The 16,050-nt window shown below is 56.6% G+C and overlaps 1 protein-coding gene across 1 annotated transcript in view; it reads right to left on the bottom strand.

The window, feature by feature from the left end:
- SCN5A (sodium voltage-gated channel alpha subunit 5) overlaps positions 1-16,050 on the bottom strand; it is a 96,004-nt gene that overhangs the window by 64,052 nt on the left and 15,902 nt on the right. The window contains exons 2-5 of the mRNA XM_045536507.1: positions 15,179-15,503; positions 12,589-12,707; positions 4,730-4,819; positions 3,231-3,359 (exon numbers count right to left, since the gene is read on the bottom strand). Coding sequence (XP_045392463.1) covers positions 3,231-3,359; positions 4,730-4,819; positions 12,589-12,707; positions 15,179-15,451 — 611 coding nt within the window. The 5' untranslated portion in view covers positions 15,452-15,503. The remainder of the gene's footprint in view (positions 1-3,230; positions 3,360-4,729; positions 4,820-12,588; positions 12,708-15,178; positions 15,504-16,050) is intronic.

The raw sequence follows: 16,050 nt of genomic DNA, 5'->3' as shown, positions 1-16,050 counted from the left end.
TAGGGAGTTTCACTGAATTGAACTTTTCTGCCACTCGAGACTCTTTTCGATCATCTTAGGAGCTGCGTGTCATGGAACCATTTCATCTATAACGGGATGCATTTCAGAGGCAGTCACTAATTGATTTTCATAAGGTAGGATCACTGTCAATCAAAGCTGCCAGTCAGTGCAGCCAAGACCCCAAGGCTGACGTCCCAATGGGTCCATGCAGCCCTACGGGAAGTGAATGTGCCACTTCCATGAGATGCCTGGAAACTGGAGGTTGTCTGAGCTTCTGAGGCCCTACTCTGCTTTGTCACTCGGTTCTGGAACAGCGTGAAGGCCAGCAGGCTGCGGTGTGGGAGGCACACCTGCTTTGAGATTCGGAGCAGAAGGAGCAGGTCCCCACAGAATCCCTTGGGGAATGACACCAGGATCCTCCCACGAGGCAGGACAGGAAGACTTGCTGCGGGCCTGAGGTCACACAGAGCATCTCCCAGAGACACGGGCTGAGCACAGGGCAAAGCCTGGCCCAGGCTGACGACTTTCCCTGGGGTCCAGGACCGTCTCCAGGGTACCACTGTCTTGCTCAGGCTCCAGGATGGGGAGGTAGGAAAGGCTCAGGCAGACGCGTCTCCTTCCCTGCCCAAAGCCCCCTCCCTTCCTGGGACATCCAGCTCTGAGGGTCCTATGGATTCTTGCCCTCCACCCCACAGGGAGCCCCACAGCCCAGGCCTGGCCTGGCAATCCCACTGCATTCCCAAGTCAGCGCAACCTCCCAGCTCTGACACGAACCGTTCTCCCTCCTTCTCAAACCTCAGACCTGCCTCCCCACTCTGCTCTCAGCTGATGATTACGCTTCTCATTTCACTGAGAAAATAGAAGCAATCAGAAGAGAAATTCCTTCTCTCACCATCAGCTCTACCAATCTACCTCCCTCTCCACCTGAAATTCCATCTGCCCTGCTCTTCGGGTGGATGCTCCACTCGGCACCGATTCCCACCTGCTGGGGCCTGCGCAGGGCTTTGCTTTGTCCCCTCTACTGGATCATTCCCACCAGCCAACAGAGGCACCACTCTTCTTCAAAAGTCCTCCCTCGACCCAGGTTTCCTTCTGACCACTACACCATTTTCTGTCCCAATTTATAGCAAACCCCATGTAACAGACATCTGTCCTCGCCACACCTCCTCTCCTCCACTCTCTCTCGAACCCTCTTGAACCAGGTGCATGTCGTCCCTTCAGTGGAGCCCCTCTTGTCAAGGGCACCAGTGACCTTCACGCTGTCAAACCCAACAACAGTCCATTCTTAGTCATCATCTTCCCCAGCCTCCTTGTGCTGTGTTTCCAGTGGAATCACATTCCTCAGGGGTTTTCTGAACGCTGCTCTTTCCGGGCTCTCCTCCGCCCTCCCTGGCTGGCTCCCTCAGTGCTGTCTTCTTTCCTGCCCGGGAGACGCTGGAGTGCCCCACCACACATTCAGGCCACAGGCTGCACTCGCTCCTAGGTGATCACATCCGGACTCCTGGCTTTAAATACCATCTGTATCCCGACGGCTTCTAAATTTATATCTCCACCCTGGACTCTTCTTGAACTCCAGACTGGTATATCCAGTTGCCTACTCAATATCTCACCCTGAATGCTTTCGAGCATCATACATTCCAAACCAGACTTCTGATCCCTTCCTCCCTCGGCCAGCGCCTCCCTCTAACTTTCCATTTCTACAAATGGTAATGTCATTCACCCAGCAGCTGCTCCAACCAAAACCCACCATGGGGTCTCCTGTCGGTCCTACCTGCAAAGTGCATCCAGAATTTGAGCAGTTCTCCCTGTCTCCACTTGGACCCTGGTTCTGGCCATGATCCTCTCCTGGCTACCAGTGGCTCCCAACACACCTGGCTCTGACCATGACCTAGGTGGATGGTACGATCTGTCCCCCATCCCACCCGCCTGTAACTTCAACTCCCACCACTCTTGCCTTTGCTCACGCAGCTCCACCCAGGCCTACATCTACGCTGGACTTGGGGCAAGGGGTATTGTCTCTTTGAGACACAGTTTTCCCACCCATAAGATGGAGGGCTGGAGTCGGCTCACAAACAGTGTAGCTAGAAACAGAGGTTCTGACGCACCTTCTAACTACCACGTTCTCCATCTAGCTTGAAAATGCCCATCAGCAGGATCCAGCTTCCCTCTTTGTTCTCTCTCCCTGACAGCATGGCTGAGCTCAGGGATGCTCACGTCTGGAGTTAAACAAAGACTTTGTCATGAATAGGTGGATTCAGTAAATCCAAGAATCTTAGAAAGTGGGAGCTGAACTGAGCTTCTGATACCACCAAGCCCAACACTGTCCTTTCACACGGGGGGAAACTGCAGGGCTGAAAGGGCAGGGAGTATAACCCTTGCTGAGGCATGGTGCTCACACTGCGTCCTCAGCCTTCAGAAAGGGTTTGATGGCAGAGCTCCTGCTCAAGACGTCTGCACAGCAGCCCGCCCTGCTCAGTCCTCTCACCAGAGCCTGGCGTCTGCTGCCTGATCCTTCCAGGGAGGAGTGCCACCTCAACACTGGGCCCTCGGTGAGGGTCTCCTCTTAGGCAAGGAGGCCGAGCCTCAGCCTGGGCTGCAGCAGGCCTGGGGTCACATTCGCTTTCTGGCTGGCTCCCTTTGCATCCTTGGCATCAGTCTTCACTTCTGTAAAATGGGCTAAGTACCCTCATCCAGCCTACTTCTCTGGTTGGTGTGAGGATCCACTGGATTTTGTTAGTGACCAGGTGCTTTAAAATGTGCCAAAGGTGGAGAAAGCAGACACACCAGGGCACCTGGTGCGAGTTCCTGGGGATGCCTGGTCACTTCTTCAGGCTCCTTTGTTTTACTGAGATTTCATTCTTAATCACTTTGGAATCCAGGTCAGTGCTGGAATATTGGTTTCTCTTGGTGGAAAGGGCAGAGAATGCTAACACAGAATCTTAATGATGTCCCGTGAGCACCGACCGGGCTGCCGTGGAGGCACAGAGGAGCCAGTGGACCTGACCACCAGGGCCTGGCTGCGCTGCTGTGGACATGTCTCTCCCCACCGGGATGAGCAGGGGGCCTTCACCCTGTCTTCCTCCAGCCTGTGTGCAAGCTGCATGTGGACTGCAGTGGGGAAGCCAAGAAGGGCGGGTGGCCCAGGGCCTAGGGGCGTGCACACCCCCAGCCCAGTGAGGCCTCGCCTGGAACAGCACAGCACAGCACAGCACAGCGGGGGAGACACTTACGCCATGACAATCACGCTGAAGTCCAGCCAGTTCCACGGGTCCCGAAGGAAGGTGAATGCATGCAGGCAGAAGCCTCGAGCCAGAATCTTGACCAGAGATTCAAAGGTGTAAATGGCGGTGAAAGTGTACCTGGGAAGGAGAGGCCGGCGGGGTTTCTCAGGGAGGCTGAAGCCAGGGGCCAGGTTCTCCACATGGTGTGAGCCCCATGCAACTCCCCTTGCCAGGTGCTGTCAGGCCGGGCCGTCTGCAACACCCCCTGGCAGAGCTGGAGATGCAGGTTTGCTCTAAACATGTGGCTACCTAACCCATCTTCCCGTGTGTTTATCCTGTAGGACCAAGTGGCTGCCATGTGCCCATCTGAACTCTCTCTCGGTTGTCTTGGTGCAAGGAGACCCCCTATCTATTTCCTCACCCTGGCCCTGGGGTCCATGTGTGCCACAGGCATATGGTGGCCATGGGGTCTGTGCTGTAGGACAGTATGGACGGGCGGAGTTTGTGGGTCCTTAGCGGCCAGCAACGGGGGGAGCATGGTCCATCCTCACCACCTGCAGGGCAGGGGGGTCCAGCTGTGTCTACCCTGGGCTTGACTGGGGTGTTGTTACAGTGCGTGAGGCTGTTCTCTCTGCCTGGGGCAGCCTGGGAATCCAAAATGCCTGCATGCTAGGACTGTGGCCCACAGGGCTGGAAAGGGGAGGGCCCCACCCCAGGTCTCAGAGCAGCTGGACACACCAGCACCGACAACGCTGTTGGGTCCTGTGTGAGCACGGAGAACGCCCAGGCGAGCTGCTGTATTTAGTCAGGGAGGCTGCCCCGACATTCTGTCGGTCCCATGAGAACAGGAGCCAAATGCAGCAAGGGCCTATCAAGTCCGCCGAGAACCTCCAGGTGAGGTGCTTTCGTTTGGGAAGCACAGACCAGAAGCAGTTTCCTAAAACTGTGTACATGGTGATAGGAGGCAGGACTTGGAACAAAAGGTGGCAGAGTGTATTACTGAAGTGGGGATAGCCCCAGGCCTTCTCCCGGCGGCCACACCTCCAAGCCTCACAGCATGAGGTCAGTTATTTCTCTAGGGCTTAGTCTCCTCATCTGTCAAATGGGGGACAGTGGCAGTACTCACCCTATTGTGTCGCCATGAGGGTAAAGGAGATGATGTTTATTGCTCTATGGCAGAGCCTGGCATGCACTGAGTGCTCAATAAACTACTGTCGTGACTTCAGAGCCTTCTCTAACGTTGTCCGTCCTCTTAGGGAGGGCACGGAGAAATCCCCCACTGTGCCAACCTGGAGGGCTTCCTCCCATGTGGGCACAACTTAAAGCCCACTGCTGGACTGGGAAAGGCAAAAGAGGGTAGAGGCTGAGAGAGGAGCCCCCCACCCCAGGTGGGCAAGTCTCTGGGCCGGGACACAGCTCTCTTCTGGGGTGACTTTAGAGGTTATGGCACAGAGTGGAGAAGGAAGGGAGAGGGACAGGGGGAGGGGAGAGGCCCTGAGGATACTCACTCGACATACTTGGTCCAGGGGGGAGGGTCGTGCTGGGCCATGAACACGCAGTTGGTCAGGATGGTGCACATGATGAGCATGCTGAAGAGCGTGGCGCTGGGGTCAAGGAAAGCCAAGCACGGGGGTGGCCTGCCTCTGGGGTCATCCCTGCCAGGCCAGTGCCGCCAGATCTACAAAAGAGGGCCTCCGAGGAGACACTGGGGCTGTGGTCAGTCCATGCCAACCCCTCCCTACTGAGGCTGGTCTTTGTCCCCTCCGCGGTCAGTCCATGCCAACCCCTCTCTACTGAGGCTGGTCTTTGTCCCCTCCCCGGCACTTGCAGCTGGGCCCCCGCCCTGCTCCACAGTACCTAAGAGGCCCCAGACACCTGACACCACACTTTTGGGAGGGGAAGGAGGAAAGTGGGCCCCCCCAGATCCCCCGGGTGTTTACCCACAGTCAGGAGGGTGCCCTGTCCTCGGTCGCATCAGAAGGAGACGGGCATTTATAAACTGCTCCTTGGGGAGGGGAAGGCCAGGGTGGCAGGGATCCAAGCTCCCTCCTCCACCTCTAGGGGGGCAGCCCCAGCTAGGAGTGTGCCTGGGACTTCTCTGCAGAACTGCTCTGCCACCAAAGGGCTACAGACCTGGTCAGGACCCGGCCCCTGGGCAGGCAAAGGCTGCTTCTCCGGCTGCTCCCTCCTTTGCACTGCCCTTCACTCTTGCCCTCTCTCCATCTAGGGAACCCCTGCTCACCTTCACAAGCCCCCCGGCAGGACCCCTCCCACCCCTAGCCCTTTGTACCCCCACGGTATCTGGCACCCCTCTTTTTGGCTGTGGATGCTCATTGAATGGCAATGCCCATCTGTCTCCCACCGAAAGGGGAGCTCTTCAAATGCTGGGACTGTGCCCTGGCCATCCTTGTGGGCCCTTGGCCTTGAGCTGAGCTGCCCCAGGCTTTGGCCCTGACTCTGGCTGTTGCTTCAGGCTGAACAAGGCTCCATCTAGACAGACCTCTTCCGCCTCTGCCCCACCTCTGCGAGACCTGCAGAGGAGCAAGGGGCAGACCCCGGGGCTCTGGTGGGCTGGGGCAACCCCAGAGACCTGGTCTGGAACAGGGACAATGTGCTGCCCTCACAAATCCTCTCCCCAGCCCCAGAGGAGAGGCTGGGCCTCCCACTCCCCGTGGCTGCCCCCAGGCACACAACACCGGCCAGCCTCAGCCCCATACGCACAGCTGCAAACCTGCGATTCCCACAGGTCACCTGGAGCCACAGTAATTGAGCTCCAGGGGCTGCCTCTTTCCTCCCCAGCACAGCTTCATCTCGCCTGATGGGAGACCAGGCCAAGCGGGCGTGCTGACCGCCCTGGCTGGGCATGGGGGCTGGGGGAGGCCTCTTAAGGAATCTAACCAGGTAGATGCCCTCCACGCCTCTGGTCCTCCTTCTAGGGAATCCAGGCAATCGGGAAATCGGTATCCCACACCCAGCCTCCAGCTATGGTTATTTCTCCAATTTTTCTTCTCAGATGAGAGCAGATCAGGCTTTGGGAATCCCCCCTTAGTCAAACCAGGGCTGGGCCAACAGGACCACTCAGTTCTGATGCCAGGGCTCCAGGAAGCCTCGATTTCTCCCTGGCCAAAGGGCACCGCTCCAGGTCCGGGGTCCCTCCCTCAGCTTGGTGTCTGCCCAGGCCTCTGCCTGTGTGAGGGTCTCCGTGGCCAGGCTTACGTCCCTCCCCAGCTTCCAAGGCAGGATCAGGTACTCATCTCAGTTCCCCTTCTCTCTCTCTCTCTCTCTCTCTCTCTCTCTCTCTCTCTCTCTCTCTCTCTCACACACACACACACACACACACACACACACACACGGCCTGCACCGGGCTACACGCCAAGGCTTTCCTCACTGGGCAGACGGTTAACAAGCCCCTCGGCCAATCTTTATTCTTCCCTGCGGATCCATTGCTAAACTGTCTACTGAGAATTCCAGATGATTCCTGAAATATGCAAATGGTGATGCTAAGAGTGAATACGTATTGAGCCAGGCTCTGCTCTCTGTGTCCATTAACTAATTCGATTCTCTCAACAACCCCATGAGGCGGGGACTGTCTCCATCTCAGGAGGTGGTGAGACTGAGGCACTAGGAGGAGAAGCTGAAGGTCACTGTGGTGGGCAGAATGATGCCCCCCCAAGGTGGCCACTCTGCATCCTGGCAACTGTGAGTGTGCTCATTTATATGACAAGAGGGACTTTGCAGATGTAATTAAATTAAGGATTTTGAAGTGGGGAGATTATTCTGGATTATTCGGGTTGACTCAGTGTAATCACACAGGTCCTTATAAACGAAGGAGGGGGGGAGGAGGGAGGAGGGTCAGAACCAGAGTGGGGTGATGCTCGACAGGCCACTGCGGGCTTGAAGGTAAGAAGGGGCCATGAGCCAAGGAACGCAGGTGGCCTCCAGAAACTGGAAAAGCCTAGAAAACAGACTCTCCCCTTGGGTCTCCAAAACAGGACGCAGCCTTGCTGATACCTTGATTTTAGCCCAGTGATGAGAAAGAACCACTTTGGATGTCTGAACTCCAAAACTGCAACATGATAAATTTGTCTGGTTTTAAGCCATGAAGTCTGTGGTAACTCGTTACAGCAGCCGCAGGGAACTACTCCGGGTACGAAGCTGATCAGTGGCAGAGCCAGCCCCAGCTCCGGCTGTCCTGATCTGGGCCTTACTCCGAGTCCCCTGCTGCACCATCTCTGCACGGTGACATTAAGGACCACTCTCCCGCCTCCAGACTAGAGGCCCTGCGTGAGTCACACTGCTTCAGGCTCTCACCTGCCAAGCAGGTATGCTAGTCCACACCTGGCCTCTGCCATCCACAGGCGGTGTGAAAACCAAATGAGGTAAAGGGCTCCATCAAAATCGAGGAGATTGCCACCAGGAGGCGGGGGGAAATTATTTGTCATTTGTAAGAGCAAATCCTACCTGGGCATGTGTGCCTGGCCCTGGGTGGCAGCCAGGGAGACAGTGGAGTCACATCCCCGAGATGCTCTGCCATGGGATGTTATGAGAAACCAGACACACCTCTGGCTGGGCTGGGCAGGAAGGCTTCCTGGAGGAGGCATGTAGACAAGCACCAAAGGCGGGCCAGGGTTCCTCCAGCAACCAGTCAGTCCAGCTGGCCATGCTGCAGCGGGTGGACTGACGACTGGAGGGACCACTCTCTGTGGAGCCAAGCCCCTCTCAGCTCCAGGGGACCATTCACAGCCCTCCTTAGAGTGGAGAACAGATCCCTCTGCAGGGAGTAGCAGAGTGGACGGGCTGCCTTGGACAGGAGGACTTGGCTGGACCCAAACAGAGGTGAGAACTAGGACACGCAGACTCATGGAAGAGCCAGGGCACACAGCCCTTCTGAATCCTGCCACCAGGGCCAGGCTCCCACAGTGGGCAGTGACAGGAGCTGTCTATCTGGGTTTTGTCTTTTCCAGATACAGCAATGGCTCAGGGTGAGGTTCGGTGGCTTCTCATCTCTCTGCCACTTGACTGCTCACAGTCCTCGCCTGGCTCCCCTGGCCTATAAGCATGGCGCTCACACAGTTCCCTGTCATTCCTCTGTGTGTCTGCATGCGTGTGTATGAGACCTCTTCCTACCCTGGTCCGTGTGGCTCTGCCCAAAGCGTACCCAGGTCCCTCATGGAGCCCAACATGCAGCCAGCACTGGAGAGATGAGTCAATTGAACTCTGGCCAGAGCACACCTGTTTGCAATGCCTGGTAATTTCAGGCCGACGAACGCTCTGGTCCCTTGTGTGGGCAGAGGCAAAGGCCAGCTCTCCAGGCCTGAGCTCAGCTGAACATCTTCAATCTTGTCATGTCATTGTCCCCAAACACCCACTCCCAGCCTCATGATTAAAATGCCAGCGAGGACTGCCTGCATGGGTTATGAGGAGTGCCTGACACTTGGGTTTTCTAAGTCTGCAGATCCCAGGGCATCGAAAAACTCCCAAAGAGAAGGGAATTAACTGCGTGTGTGTGTGTGTGGGGGGGCATCTGCATGTATTTGTGCTATTAAATGAACACACAGACACAGACACAGATACACACACACACACACACACACACACACACACACACGGTTTGATTGCCCATTTGAATCTGGTAGAGAAACGTGGGAGGATTTTGTGAACAGATCCTGTGCACCCAGGAAAGCAAATGCTTCTCGGTGTGAACGTGAGGCCTCTCTGAATGCAATTGCGGTGGAATGTGGAGTTCAGTTGGTTTCTTTTATTTAATCCCTGCAGGAACACATTCTGCAGCAGTATAAAAAAATACATAGGACAAAAAATATCATCCTACATGCCCATATTTACTTTTTCGGCAACTTCCCAGGGATGCATTGCAAGCATAGAGCAAACAGCAAGCCAAGCTGAACCACTGTGCACTCACTACAGTCTGTGAGCTCTTGGGTTGTTACAAGTCACCAGGTTACCCTGTTTTATTTTTACATTTTTTTAGTGACAGGATCTTGCTCTGTTACCCAGGCTGGACTACAGTGGCACAGTCATAGCTCACAGCAGCCTTGAACTCCTGGGCTCAAGGGATCCTCCTGCCTCAGCCTCCTCAGTAGCTAGGACTACAGGCGTGCGCCACCATGTCCAGCTAATTTTTCAAAAGATTTTTTAAGGCCGGGCGCGGTGGCTCACGCCTGTAATCCTAGCACTCTGGGAGGCCGAGGCGGGTGGATTGCTCGAGGTCAGGAGTTTGAGACCAGCCTGAGCAAGAGCGAGACCATGTCTCTACTAAAAATAGAAAGAAATTATCTGGCCAACTAAAATATATATATAGAAAAAAAATTAGCCAGGCATGGTGGCGCATGCCTGTAGTCCCAGCTACTCGGGAGGCTGAGGCAGTAGGATCGCTTAAGCCCAGGAGTTTGAGGTTGCTGTGAGCTAGGCTGACGCCACGGCACTCACTCTAGCCTGGGCAACACAGCGAGACTCTGTCTCAAAAAAAAAAAAAATTTTTTTTAGAGATGGAGTCTCACCATGTTGCTTGAACTCCTGGCCTCAAATGATCCTCCTACCTTAGCCTCCCAAGTTGCTGGGACTACAGGTGTGAGCCAACACACCCGGCCTTCTTTCTCTTTCTGTCTTTGCTCCACCTGCCCTTCCCAAAGAGGCTTGCACAGAACTTTGCACATGTAGGACTTAGTAGATGTTTGAATGGATATAAAAATTTAGGCAGAGCAAAAGTTCAGAATTCAAAACATAGAATCAGACTGTTCATTAGAAATGCATACTGACTCATGATGGGTACAGAGTTTCTTCTGCGGTGATGGAAACGTTCTGGAAGTAGCTGGTGTTGGTTGCATAACCTTACGGATATACTAAAAATCGCCGAATTGTGTTCTTTAAAACGGTAAATTATTATGGTATATGAAGTATATTTCAATAAAAAAATGCACGGTGAGCTAGCAGATTCCTAGGCCTCACACTGGTGGTTCTGGTCTGGAAAGGGTTAGGAATCTTGATTTTAACAAACCTCCCAGGTGAGACTGAGGTTGCCCTCACAGACTGACATTTGGCAACAATCGTCCTACAGCAGTGTACACATGGGGACATCGCTAAAACACGGGTTGGGGGGGACAAGATTTGGCAATTTCTACAAGATTCCGGGATGCTGATGTTACCGTCCTTGCACCACACCCTGAAAGTCAAGCCTCAAGGGTGCAGCGGGGCTGCTCCCAGACCCCACAGACCTAGGCCTCTTCTCCCCTCAGTGCCCGCTGAGCCCACTAAGTGGCGCTGTTGAGGGCCGGCAATGTGCTCCCATCCCCAGGCAGTGGAGCGTCAAGGCAGCGACCAGGAGCCCAGTGTAGGGCCGCACTGACGCTCAGCACTTCCCTGGGGCAGCTGCCCTGGGGCACACGTGCCGGATAAGGGCCCTCAGGGCAAGTCCTGCCATGTAGAACCAGCACCTCCCACCCTCAGAGCCACTGCTCAATGGACCGTCCGGCCAGGATTGAGCACCCCCACTGCCTCCCTGGCCTCGCATCTGCCCCACACCCAGCCCAGGGCCTTGCTGGAGCCCTGGGGCTGCTGCCTCCCTGGAGGCGTCTGTGGCTGCCAAACAGAGCTGGGTTGGTTAGATACCTGGAGGAGAAGCCCCAGGTGGGAGCTGGAGGATGCTTTCAGAGAGGCCACACCCTTGGAGTGAAGCCACAGACAGGCTCAGAGCAAGAAAGCAGCTCACCTTTCTTCCCCCTACTGCTCTGTCCTCACCAGGCCATGACCACGTGCTGGCAGGAATGACGGCTATTTGTGTAGCTGCCTTATTACTCGCAGGGGACTGTGAAATTCCCAAGGGGCCAGGACTGGGTCTTATTCAGCTCGATACCCCCAGGGTGCCCAGCTAAGTGTCTGACACCACGGGGAGTGCAGGAACTGTCGCAGGATGGCTCCACATGAAATCCAGAACCACTCAGTCCCACAAAGCAAGAAGCAGCTGTGAAGGACACGCTGCCCCTGAATACAGCCCCTCTCCACAGCATCTGCCCACCCTAGAGACCACTCTGCTGATGCCACGGCCACAGCGTGCATGGGGGGGTTTCCCTAGACATGCACGTGTCTCAGGACCCCCACATGGAAGGCAGGGGTGAGCCGGTGGAGGGAGAACAGACCTGCGGCTGGACAAATGCATCTTACTGTGTGGCTGCATGCAGATAACAAAGTGGCACTGAGCCCCTCCAATTAACCCGTGGGGTTAGGGTCAGGCACTGGGGCACAGGTGTCCCTGCCTGGATCGGAAAAGCCCCTGATCTGTCAGTCTCAGTCCTGGTTAGTTAGTCCCTCACTAGGCAGCTGTGTTCCTGAAGCCTCCTCCCCTGTCCAGAGGTTAATGGGTGACATCTTCGTCCTGGCCTCAGAAAAGGCCCATTCAGAGTAGGGACTTTGGGGGACCCTGGGGAACTGTCAGGCCAGCCCAGCAGACGCACGGTCAGTCCTGCTGCGGAGCCCAGCGGCACTGCTTAGACTCACAGCAGAGCTGGCTGCCACTGGCCAAAGAAAGGGCTGCCCCAGCCCGCACAGTAAAATACTGATGCCTCTGCAGCTGGCACTGCCCTCCCTGAGAGGTCCCATCTGAAGTCCAGAGAACAGGCGTGAGCAGGTCCTGGTGCCCCATGCCACATGCTGCCTGCGCGAGGGCCTCTCCAGGTCCCCCTTTACACTGCATCGGTCTGATAGCTCCCCTCCGCAGGCCAGAGCTTTTTCAGGCTGTGGTTTATATAATTTAACGCTAACCAGAGTTCTTTGAGATACTCTAAAACTGCAAACATTTTGTCAACACCTAATCAAAAAGCAAGTGTTGCCTCCCTCGAAAGATGCCCACGTGTGAATAAACCGGAGGCCTCTTTACTGGGAAGCGCTTTGTCCCTGGCGGAGCCCTGGAGACCTGCTTGAAGGTCCCTGAGAGTGGGTGGGGAGGAGGAGGGCCCAGGGCGAGTGGTGGGAGGCGGCATTTGGAGCCCATGTCAGAGCCAGGGGAACACTGACAGGTCTCATTTCTTCTGAGATCCTCAGTAGCTTAGCCTCTAGGCTGTTCTTCTCCACAAGAATCAGAGGAGGGTTTCTCAAACTTCCATGTGCCCAGGAATCCCCTAGGGATCTTATTAAAATGCAGATGCTGATCCCTTGGTGGGTCTGGAGTAGGGTCAGAGGTTCTAACTTCCAGCCAGCTCCCAGGCAATGACCGTGCTGCCCCTCTGAGGCCCAGGAGGAAACTCAGCACCACCCCCAGCCCTACACTAGGGTGCGGGTGGGGGACAGCACCCTGTGCACATCTCCAGTGTGGGCCCCCAGGGTGCACCCAGCAGGGATTAGCTGCAAAGGATATGAATGAACCAGAATCTTCACAGCTGCTCTCCGGATGGGATGGAAGGGACTGAGGACATACAAGGCGTTGGTGGCACTGAACCGGAAGATGGTCTTGCCTTTATTCAGCACGATGAAGGTCTGTGGACAGAGAGTGGCATTAGGTCTTTGTGGAGAGAGGCTTTTGGGGGCAGCTGCTGGCTCAGAGCCCGGGGACTGTGGCAGAGGGCTGGGGTGGGCGGGGAGGGGGGAGGCGGGCAGCAGGGGCACATTCAGCAGGTCAGTGGACCCTCATTGCCTTGCCCATGGGTGGGTGGGGGGAGGTCTAGTTCAGGGGAATGTCAGGTTGGTTGAGATTCAGTTTAGTTTCAAAATTACAGTCCCAACAGGAAGGGGCCTTTCATGACCTTGCCTGGCTGCCCTCACAGCAGAGGTCCAGAAGATAGTGATGCCTCCTCCCTCCCCGTCTCCCTCAGCTGGGCCCTGCCCACCCTGCACGGCTTCCCTCCGGCCCCTGGGAGGAGGGAGTGAGGCTATGGCTGGGGCGTGCTGGGCCAGCAGGGAAGATTTGTGGGTGGGGAGAAGGGAAGAGGAAAGGACGGAACCAGCCTCAGAGAGGGCTGCCCCCAGGGCCCTGTCTCCAAGAGTCAAACGTCAGCCTCACCCCACCCCAGAGGAACAACCTAGTGTCTCCCTCTTGGGGGGCTCATGAGCAGCCCAAGGTGGCCCCTCCCCGAGCTTCCGGAAGATGCCTTTCTGCAGGGCACTACAGACACGGGGTGGACGAGTGCTGGAGGCTGAGCCATGTGCATGTGAGGTGCCAGTCTGGGCCACAGCAGCCCACCCCCACCTGCCCAGGCGTGTGGTGGGCACAGCTCTGGGATCTCAGTTCTCTAAAGACTGAGCTGGTGGGACAAGGTTCTATTTAATTTGGGTTGGGGAGACAAGTTGACCAGATAGATTAGGACCAAAAGCTCTGCCTCTGTCACCCTGCGGGACTGCAGGCGTGGAGGCCAAGGGTTGGTAAGTGGGGACAGAAGGGTAGAGGCCTGAATCATACCTGCAGCTGCTGGGCAAGCATTCCCAGACACAGCGACAGAAGAGAAGGTGTCCCTGACTCCTCCCAGGCTCAACTGCCACCAGCCCCCAAAAGCCCAGCCCTACCATGATCCCAACCTCAGTCAGGGCCACCTGCTGTGACGCCTGCCTGTCCCAGCTGCATCTGGCCTGATGGCCACCGATCGGCTCACCATAACCTTCGCTAACTACCAGCAGCGGCTGAACCCCAACCCAATTCTTACGGACCAACCACGACCTAGGCTTGCCCACCCTGACTAATCCTACCTCCTGGCCTAACTCTGACCCCAACTGTGGCCCCAATCCACGACCTTGACCACACCCGAGTTACTTGAACCAGGGGGCAGTTCAGCTGGGAGCCTGGGAGCAGGACTCGGGTCAAGGCCTCCTTTCCCACTGTTTATGCAGACTGGGTGGGCTTTTCCCTCACACCTGCGCCCACTCACACACGAGTGCACACACTCGGGCAAAGACGTGCCTGTGTCACCCTCAGGCTCTTGGCCTTAAACACAGTCTCACAGCCACATAGCCTCACACCCGCCATGTGCTCATGTTCACAGGCACCCTCACGCTGACCTCACTCGCCCCGCCTGCCCTCGAGGGCTTCCCCAGCCTGGTGCTGATTGCGGTAATGTGAGCAGCCACTGCCTCCTTGGTGCTCAGCCTTCCGGGGAAAGGCCTCCCCCAGATTCAAATTCGCCTCCCTGCAGCATGAGGCCTGCAGGGGTAGGCAGCCGGGGGGTGAGACCAAGCCCCCACAGGAGCCCTGTATACCCGTGGCCTGGCCGAGGGCAGGGCTGGGGCATGCAGGCCAGAGCAGGGGCCAGGGCGGGGAGCTCAGGCAGGGTAGTCACCTCTTCGGTAGGAGCCACGCTGGGGAAGCCTGAGTCACCCTGTCCTAGCGGGCAAAAGCCACTTCCTCTCCCTACACTCAGGATGGACAATGGCAGAACCCCCCTGCCCCCAGTACTCACTGCCCCCTGCAGATCTCCCACTGGCCTTCCTGGTCCCATTGCTGGTCTACAAGGCCCAGGGAGCTGGCGCTGTGGCCCCAATCTAAGCCAGCTGGCACAGCCAACACCTGGTGATTTCTCCACACTGCCAGAGGGGTGGGGTATAGGGGTACGTGCTGTCCCTAGTTAGGGGAGGGGACCACGTCATGTGCTCTGGGGCCCAAACTCAGGGTGGGACTCGGCTTGACTCTAATTCACACACACACCATGGGACGGGGAGGAGTCCTCCAGAGGTGCAAATCTAACCACAGGTAATTCCTAGGGAAGGTGCTCCACCGGAGGCAGGACTTCAACTGGTGCTGCCCTCTCTTTTCCTCAAAGCACCAAACTAGCATCTCAGGCTGCATAATTCCTATCTTTAATTCCAGAATTCCAAAATTAAGGAGACTGGAATACAGATCACCAGTGACTCATGCCCCCCAAGCCCAGGGGCACCCACCCCAAGCCGAGCCCCTCTCCGTCTGCTCCACTGATGGGGAGCTGCATGGAAGGGGAGGCGAGGTGGGGGTGGGCGGCAGTCACCTTTTGGGTGCTATAGAAGGGGTCCAGGTCCTCCAGGGGCTCCCCGATGAGCTCTCGAGGTGGGTTGCCATAGAGATCTGGCAGCTTTTTGGAGGCCTGCAGGTCCAGCTGGGGCTGGGGAGCCTCCTCCTCAGGCAGCCCGTCACGGCTCTCCTGTGAGGTGGCCGAGCCGCGGGCCTGCTTCTCCGCCATGCGCTTCTCGATGGCTGCCAGAGACTCCCGTGTGAACCTGCGGAAGCTGCTGGTGCCCCGAGGTAACAGGAAGTTTGCCATCTTCTCATCCTGCTTCTGGGCACAGGCTCTGCTCACGCTGCCTGTGGGGAAGCTGGAAGACACAGACAAGACCTGATGCTACGCCCAGGGCCAGGGCAGGGGCCAGGCCTGCTGGGGAGTGGCTGTGCTGGGGCAAGGAAGGAGACGTCTGTAAGTTGCTCCAGACCCTGGGCTACCAACCACTCCACAGGCACATCTGGCCCACGCTGGGCTGGGTAAACCCAGAGCCCTCCCAGCTGTGGGCGTGCATGGGGACTGGCAGGGAGATCACCCTTCCTTTCCGATCCTGACAACAGCACGTCTGAACGCAAGCAGGCGAGAGCGACTGTGTCATCAAAGCACCTTTGCTCTGCACCACTCAATACAAACAAAAATGCTCACACCTTTGGGTTCCTTAACTGTCATCACTCGAGACACTTCCACAACTGGTGTCAACCCACCCACCCTGGGCTAAGGAAGGACACCCCATGGGGCAGGGCTGGGGCTGTCATCTTTTAATCCCAGATCCCTAGCAGAGCTGGTCCTGAACAAACGAATGACTGAACGAATGATGAACAAACGCAGGTGAGGAGTAAGGACATCAGAAGGCACAAGTCCTG

Source organism: Lemur catta, chromosome 1 (genome assembly GCF_020740605.2).
Source record: "Lemur catta isolate mLemCat1 chromosome 1, mLemCat1.pri, whole genome shotgun sequence".
NCBI classification, from domain to species: Eukaryota; Metazoa; Chordata; class Mammalia; order Primates; family Lemuridae; genus Lemur; species Lemur catta.
The sequence above is the reverse complement of the archived record's forward strand: the minus strand, read 5'-3'. Positions and strand labels throughout refer to the sequence as shown.